The sequence below is a fragment of the Numida meleagris genome, chromosome 1, assembly GCF_002078875.1.
Source record: "Numida meleagris isolate 19003 breed g44 Domestic line chromosome 1, NumMel1.0, whole genome shotgun sequence".
NCBI classification, from domain to species: Eukaryota; Metazoa; Chordata; class Aves; order Galliformes; family Numididae; genus Numida; species Numida meleagris.
The window spans coordinates 143,991,317-143,999,965 of NC_034409.1; the positions used below are offsets into that span (position 1 = coordinate 143,991,317).

The 8,649-nt window shown below is 40.2% G+C and overlaps 1 protein-coding gene across 3 annotated transcripts in view; it reads left to right on the plus strand.

Annotated features, from left to right (window-relative positions):
* The window catches only part of ABCC4 (ATP binding cassette subfamily C member 4), a 223,477-nt gene extending 215,304 nt beyond the window's left edge, over positions 1–8,173 (plus strand). For all 3 annotated transcript variants that reach the window (XM_021416661.1, XM_021416672.1, XM_021416653.1), the window contains one exon: positions 3,857–8,173. In XM_021416661.1, coding sequence (XP_021272336.1) covers positions 3,857–3,964 — 108 coding nt within the window. In that variant the 3' untranslated portion in view covers positions 3,965–8,173. The remainder of the gene's footprint in view (positions 1–3,856) is intronic.

Genomic DNA, 8,649 nt, shown 5'->3' on the forward strand with positions numbered 1-8,649 from the left:
GAGCAGTTTGATTATATTCACGTAACTTTAAGTGTGCAAGTAAGTCACTGAGACTAGGCATGTAGCATCCTAAGAGACTTTCCACACAAGAGACCAAGGTCTTATCAATGTCCTCTTTGCTTTCTTCTCCTCAAGCTGCTTGATGTGCGGATTGTAAAGGGGACACCAATTGCAAACTATTTCCTGGGGGGAAAGGAGAGCACTAGGCAGGAAGCAACTGATAAAGACAGCAAACAAAATGGCAGGTGTCTGCCTGCTTCCTAGTAAGAATAGCCACATTTCTGGAAAGCTGGAAAAACAAGTAATTTTGCAGTCAGGGATGCTGGGCGCTCATGTATTGTGGCTGTTTCACTGGGCATTTCGAAGCATAGGGAAGAGCTTTCTACGTCTGTGTATACTCGGGGTTGGGTTGTTTGTTTGCTTTTGTTATACCAACTAAACCTCTTTTTGGATTTTTTTTAAAGAGTTTTTAACATGAAGCTTTGCAGTGTATGCTATGAATTCATGTGTGGCACTGATTGCAGAACTGAGGAAAGGGCTTTGTCAGCTGCTGCAATGTAGCTTCTTATATTTTATTACTAAAGGTAATGGTTTAGACATGCTTTTTGTGACGTGTGTATGACAGTCTGAAGGTTATATAAATGATGTTTAAAAGGATTGGTTCTAATTGATGTGACTAGTGTTTGTCTGGGCCGGCTTCCTGGGACTTGATCCCTGGGATGGCCAGGGCTGGCTGTCCAGCTGTCACCTACAGAGATTCAGCCATGTCGTGCTGTCTCTCCTTCCTTCCTTGCAGCCCTCCTCAGCTGCACAATTGCATTAAAAGATAAATCAAAATGTATAAAAATAATTGCCTGATGTTACTTGCCCATATAGTCATCTGCAGTTACCACATCAATGTTATGTGATTTTGTACAGGAAGGGAAGAGATCCAGGAACCGGTCTCTGCTGAAATGTGGTTTGATGAAAAAGTTTGCTAACTCCCAGGCTAGAAGGCAGATACAAGCTTTAGCATCTGCCAAGAATGCAAAGCGTGGTGCTTATCCACACTCAGCCCAAAAAATGGGAGACTATATCTCCAGTCAGCAGCTACCCAGAAGCACAGTTACAGTGCTTTCTGTTTAAAGGACTTGGGCATTCATTCAAGGTTTTTGTTATTGCTGTCCCTTGTGCTTCACGCACACTTTCAGAGAAGTTGCTAAGTTAGAAGAGCTGATTCTGGGGGCCGTTCATTTTATGCCAGTGTGTCTGTTGCACGTACTGCCGCTGGTCTCATACATTCCTCCTGTGGTTACCAAGAACTGTTCTTATGAAGAACTGCTTTTTGCTGTTGTTGAAAAACAGCGCTCTCCACATAAAAAGAAATAGTAATATAGCGTAAACGCGTACTCTTAAAAAGGTGTTACAGTGGGTTGCTAAGTAAAATGGTTTGGAATGTGGCCATGCTTTGACAATGATCATTTGATTTATTGTGCTTTGGACCCGATTCTTGTGCAGAGCAAACTTGTACCAAGAGCTTTTCTTTCAGTAAGGTGAGACTTCAAATCAATTTTCTGGAACGGTATGGCTTTTGCATATATCCCTTAGGTGTAGACAGAGAGGGATTACACACCTTGAATTGGAAGACTTAACTTGAGTCAGAAAGAAACACAGTTTTCTGAAAAAAAAAATACTGGGTATCTTAGCTAAGCATTGAAAGATTAAACTATTCAGGATCACCACACCTGCTGAAAACTTAGCTCAGGCTTCTCGGTGGACCCAGGCTTGCTGGTTGCATGTCTCTTTTGGTCACCCCACATCCTGCAGTTTTGGGTACATGTGAAAGAATGCAATGCAAAAAATGCACGGCTCGGGTGGAGGCTGCAACCTGTGAGCCTGACTGCGGTGGAGTTGGCATCATTTGTCTTCGTTCAGTTTACAAGAAGCTTATTAAGAGAAAATCCTATGGGAAGGTAAGAAACGAAACAGTTAAAAGAATTAATTAAGAAAAAAAAGTATGTTATTTAGATTAAAAAAAAAAAAAAAAGCCTCGGAGTGATCTCTGTGCTGTTGTCAGCGCTCACAGAAGCTTTTCCACAAGAGTAGGACTGTTCTTCTGTCAATCAGTTTTCGAGTACTTTGAGGGAAGAGTGAGGGTGATTTTATTTTAGAGCTATGACAGATGCGTAAATATTAAAAGAGGTGTTATCTCACCTCCGTGATTACTCATAAGAGGGTTGCAGCTCTGTTGGCTGAGGAAGAAGCTTGTGTAAAGACTTGGGCATTTAATATCTCGAGGGATTGGGCTCATGGGAAGAATCACAATGAGACAGTTGAAAAGCAGCTGCCATTTCATTAGGTCTCTAGTAATGTGCCAAGGTTTTCTATTAACTTTGAAACAAAAATCACACTCAGAAGCTCCATTAAAAGTATGCCAGAGTTTTGTGTTTCTAACCAGGAACAGGGTGGGAGCACAGCGCTGAGGCTGCAGGCTCCGCACTGTGTGTGTGGCTCCTGATTAACTCTCTGCCGTTGAATCCGATCGGGGCCGGTTACTGAGGAATGCATCTTAACAGCTCCCATTTGGTTCAAATCAAACCTTAATATTCTCTGTAAAGAGATGTGCTCTGAAGATAGGTATATCCCGCGTTAGTGCGCCTACACAAAAGACGACAGTGGTAGTTACAGGGATGTTTACATAGAATGACTGTTCCCCTTTTATACCCCGTGTCTTATACATGTATTCGTGTATATGAAAGGGACATTATTATCAAACAAACCAAACTTCGCTGACAACGCTCTCCCATAAAAATTGGAGAAATATTTCATAAGCTGTAGTCGGGGCAGTGTTGACTATGAGACCTAGCTCGTGACACGTGTCAGCCTCAGAAAGATAGTGTATTTTCTGTTTTTGAAGACTCAAACAAAACTTTTCACATTCTTCTTTGAAAAAAAATGCATTTGAAGTCCTTTTTCACCCAAACACATTTTCAGATAAGAGCACACAAGTCTTGACATTATTTCATTTTGTTATGCGCATCTGTCAAGGAACAGAGATATGATACAGCTACTAAAAACTGATGATTGTGGAACAGTGAAACTTGACAGCATTTCATTTCCTTTATGTTCTGATTATACATTTATCAGGAAACCTGTATCTCTTCTAGTTCAGCTAGAAATTGGTAGAATTCAAGAACTCAAAGGCTTGGCAAAGAACCGTCCTATTATTTGGTATCATCTTACATTTTAGAGAAGTTGCTTGGTTGAGTCATTGTTAAAGCTTTTGCTTCTTCTTTCATTATTGTGGTTCGCTATCCAGAGATCACATTTCTACAGGCCCTATAACTGCTCTGCAGCACAAATTAAACGCTGGGATATTTCATACATATACCTCGACGTTTCAATGGTTGTCAATCACAGTTTGTAAAATACAGGGATTACAACCTGATATTAACATCCAAATCCATTGTGTTCATTTTATGTGTGAAAATGAGAAACCCTTGTGCAGACGCAAGATTTCACAGCCTCTTTGTCATCCTGTTTTTAATTTATCTCCGTGTTTTGAGCTAGTAAAATGATTTTACTTGTCAATTTAATGTAAAGTGATAATATATATCTGTTGATCTGAATCGCCAGAATTTGAACGGATCTACAGGTTGTGTGGGGTTTTTCTCAGGCTTGGTTACAGTGTAAGATCATACATTAATTGTACTAATTTTTCAGTGACATTCCATTACTGAAGATCCCTAACCTGAAATTCCTCTTCGGATTCCTTAGGGGCACGCATTTATCTGTTCTCTGTGTATCTCTAGAATTGTATTTTAAACTAAAAGGCGTTTGATGTAAAATGACATACGGGATCTGATATTTCCCCTAGGTTTACTTCAGTAAGAATTACCCAGAAGTTGTTCAGAATGGTCAGCTCGCCACAGACTCCTCGCTGGATCCTTCCTCAGGATTATGCGTAACTGAAACTGCACTGTGATTCCTCATAACCACAATTGTTTTCCACGGAATATAAAGCTGAGAGCATCCAAACTCTCGATGTTCATGAGTGTCAGCGGGAGAGGAAAGGGAGGGGGCGATTCTTTGCACTGGACATCCTTTCTATTTAATACTGAGAAGAAAAGTTTTCCTGTCCCTGTTTCTTCAATTTCAGTGCAATATTTTTTTTCTTTTCCAACTAATTACGTTTGTATTGCTAAGGAAATCAGGCAGACTCAGTTCTTATTTGAAAGTTATGTGGTAGAGATCTCTGTTATTTAAACAGGTGCAGGACACCTAACAGGTCTGGGGTGCATCTTTGGAATTTATTGAAGAAAGATTGGAGCGTGTCCTTTTTCTCTTTAGGAGATATTTTGAGAGCAAACAGAAACAATTTTTTTTTGGTGTCACTTTACCTCCACAGCTGTTTCCAAACTGCAGATTTGGTAGTGTACAACTTAGTTTCTAACGCAGCTGTCTCTCTACCTGTCACAGGTAGCCATGCAGGTGGTAGGAAAAAAAAAGAATTAAAAGCCAAAAACGCTTTCTTTTTTTGATAGCAAAAAGTGCTATATGCACTTATTTTTATTTTTTTTTTAATAATTCCAGTTGTGCTGTTCCGGATGAATGTAAATGTAAGTTTTATTTTGCTGAAATCCAGATGCTGAAAAATCAATCTCAATCTTCTGTACTTCAGAAGAAAATGACTACATTTGCACTGAAGAAATATTTAAATAATTTAACATACATTCCTCTTTTTATCCAGGTTATCAGAGAAAAAAAAGTATTAAAATAACTTGAGGAAATCTTTGAATGACGTGTCATTATACCTAAATACCATGTAGTACAAAGTTATCTTCAACGCACCACATTGAAATGTATACGTTATTTGCATTTATTGTGCCTTAATATTTGTGCCTTCAAGCCAAAGCTGTAACTGCAGGGTACACAACAAATTCGTTAAATATATGTTAAAAATATTTAGCCTTAATATATTTAAAATTTTGCATCAAGGATTCTGTTGAACTTGTGCTGTTTTGAAGTTGCCAAATGGCTGGATTAGGTAGGAAGGTGCAACCCGTAGTTGTGAATGGCTGTTGCTGGTACTGAGGAGAATGCAGTGAGAGAGAGGTTCTGTATTTGTACACGATGTCCTGACTCAGCAAAGCACTTCAACGTGAAGGCACTATTCCTGTGGCTTAAAAAGTCAGGCAAGTGCTCTTCTGCTTCTTAGTTTTTGTGTGATTGGTGAGATACCTGCCCTTTGAGGTCTAGTAGAGAATAAATTGATTCAAATTGTTGTCTGAAGGGCACAGAAGACACTAAAAAACAACAGATCTCTTCAGGACACAGAGAACACTGTTTTAGAAAAAAAAAGAAAAAAGAAAAAAAAAAAGATGCTTGCTGATACCCTGGTAAGCTAAATGTCACTTACCCAATGTTCACCCAATAAGGCAAACACAAATGTTTCCATTTCAAGCCATTCTACCAGCAAGTAAGTTGCTGAAATAGGAGGCTGTTGCTTCTCCTTGTTGAGAAGCAAACCGAGGCCAAAGCCTGTGCCTGAGGACAGGGGCTCTTCCAGGAGGGCTTTGTCCTGTGCAGAAGTTGGTGGTGAGAGGCAGAACCTTCATTCCCTGCTGCCTGCACCCCCACCAACTGGCTTCACTGGTGGACAGGAGGAAAAGACACACGCTGGGTGTTCGGTTTGCTGGCAGCATCCTGCTGTACTGTTAGCAGGAAGGCACACGACAAAGCGCTCTTGCCCTTAACTGTCTTTTGGCAGACTCGAACACTTCTGTAGGGTGCAGCTCGCTACAGCAAGTGTCTCTGAGATAAGTGGAACTGAACTTCACATGAGTCTTGTCCTTTGTCTGGTGCTAAATACAAGGCAGTCGGGGATGACTACATGTCCCCAAAGCGAAGTGGCGCAGATTGGCTCGTGTATGCAGCAAGCTCATAGCTAATCCTTCTCAGAGCACACCAGCCACAGCCTCTTTTCTGGATCACTTTGCCCCCAATGTGCCTAGCACACAATCAGCGTCTAGTGTGTTTTGTTTTGTTTCTTTTCAATTCAAGTTGTCGGAAATAAGGGTAGGGCTATTCTGCAGCTCAGCAGAGTGTGTTGCAGAGGTATGTGAAGATGTAAGAGAAGTGTCTGAGTATGTAAAGTCATGTGGGATAATGCGGGGGAATTGTGTAGCGTGGCGAAAGCTCAGCCTTGCGTGGTCTTTCTTGTCTGTAACTGCCTTTTGGAAGGGGTCCATGGCGTAAACCGTGTCCAAGCTCTGCTCAGCCTTTATCGTGGAGAGATCCAGCTGGAGTGCTCCAAAACAGAGCCAGAGTGAGCTGACTGTGACAGTGCAGACAGCTAGCAGGGCCTGGAGCTTGAGCTCATGCGTTTCCCTTTTTTATTGAGTAGTTTGGACAGATACACGGGGTCTACCCATGCTTAACAATATTGAATTATTTTGATTTCGAAATAGTTCTTACAAGAAAATAAGTATGATGTATAATACACTGAGAGTTTTAAATGTTCTAAGAGAACAGTACGTTTTCATGGCCATATATTTTGATTTTATTTTTATTTTTAATCAAAATCAAAGAGATACATATATGTAAACCAAGAGTATAATTACAGTTTTAGTTCATTTGAGCTCTGAGATGAATCTATGGTAAGCTGTATTTCAGAGCAGAACTCCAAGACGCTGGCTGCTGTGCACTCACTGGAATGAGACCTGGACAGACCCAGCTATCAGTCTGTAACGCAGCATTAATTCAATCCTGCAGCTTTTTGAATGCGCACAAAAATGTTAGGTATCTGAAAATGCTGATCCTGCTTCTTCACATGTTTTGACAGGACATTACTAGCTGTAGGTATCAAAAATCAAATATTTAAAGAATCACACTTGAAAACCATACACTGCTGAATAGAACAACAGATAGTGAGCCATTTGTGCCTGTCATTGCCATTGTATCCACCTTTTTAGTTTAAAGTAAGAAAAATATTTCAGTCAGGAAGTTGTTTCTTTAGATTCTTTTGTTGCTTGTTGTTGTTGAGAGTTGTTGTGAGTAGTTTAGATGACTGTTGGTTAAGATTGACACGCCTATTTAATTTTAGGTGGGTGACAAAGTGCACCATGCCTGAAACTCAAGGATGAGAGAGGCCTTCCTTTGTTGAACGTCGTGGTCTGTTACATGTACAAATTATCTCTCCAGTGAGGTGTTTTGTGCTTCCTTCTAAAGAAAAGTTCCAATAGTTCTAAATTTCCACTTTGAAAATGTTTGTGCTTTGTTTGGAGATAGTAAAGCTGCTTATTTCAAGCTACATTCCTTCGTGGGGATCTTGGAAAAAGAACTCAAATTTCAATGTTGTTAAAGCCTTTAAAATGTTTCTTCACCATAAGGTGCCTTAAAGTATTCCAGAGTCTAATAGACATAATTTTATGCAGAAATACTACACATCATCAGTTGTGGAACTATTGCTTGTTTGGTTCAAAAGTCTAGGAACAGCCTCTACTTAAGATTGAAAGAACTGTTCCACAAAATGTTCATTTTGGTATCTTTTTGCTTCACTCGTCCTTGAAAGACTGCTGGGAGAGTCAAAGCCAACATGGCTCTCAATAATAGGTTATCTCTGATTTTGCTTAGTTTAAGGGCAAAATTCTGCTCAGTGAGTTGAACCACAGTTCATTTGCCAGATAGTTTTAGTCTTCTGTGATACCACTCGTGCTCCTCTTTGGAAGAGGGAGGACCTTCTTCTGACCAAGGTCAGCAATGCTGGTTGTTTAAGTGATATTGACAGTTTCTTTTAACCTTCCCTGTACATGTTTGGAAATGTGGTGGGAAGAATGAGCAGGAGAAAGGTCTAAATGGTATAGAAATTTCAGTGAAAATGCTTTCTGTGTTAATCTGACCCTTCCAAATATCTCACCTTAAAGTCTGAGGGGAGAGGGGAAGAAAAAGATACTGACATCACTTACATCCTGTAATAACGATGAACTTCTGACGCTTCAGCAGAAGAACGCGGCTTTCTGTATGTTTCACGTTGTGTGACATCGCACTGCTTTTTCATCATTTTAACTCTGTTTCTGTTTTGTTTGGGTTTTTACATTTGCGTAACAATTTGATTCTGTTATTTCTGTGGAATGATTCCTTTTGTTGACATCCACGACAGCTTCTGTCGTACAATAAAATGTGTTTCTCAGAAGCGTGCCGACTTCTGTCATCATTGTGAATGTGTGGGTGAAGGCAGAAATGCAGGGCTGAGCGCAGTACAGGTCATGCCCGAAAGCTCCAAACACCTCTTTGTAGCATTGCCAACTCCAAGGGCTGAAAATCCTCCATTATGAGGATAACACAGAATACAACATCTCAGCCCATTTTTACCATTCTTCTGCAGTCTGAGATCTTGCAGGTCACATTTTCAAGCTTTTTGCCTCAATGGCAGGAACTAAAAAGTAATTCAAATAGATTTCCAAAAATCATTATATGACTTGAAGGCAGAACCACTGCAGCTGCAAATGTACGGATCAGATATGGTCTCTGCCTTGAACAGCTCACAAGCTAAATGGACTGGATAAAGCTAATGGACACAGAAGTGAATGGATTAGCAGCAAAACTCCAAAATCTGGTGTCATCTCTCAATCCTGTGCTTCTCTCTGATGAGTTTGCTACTTAATTTAA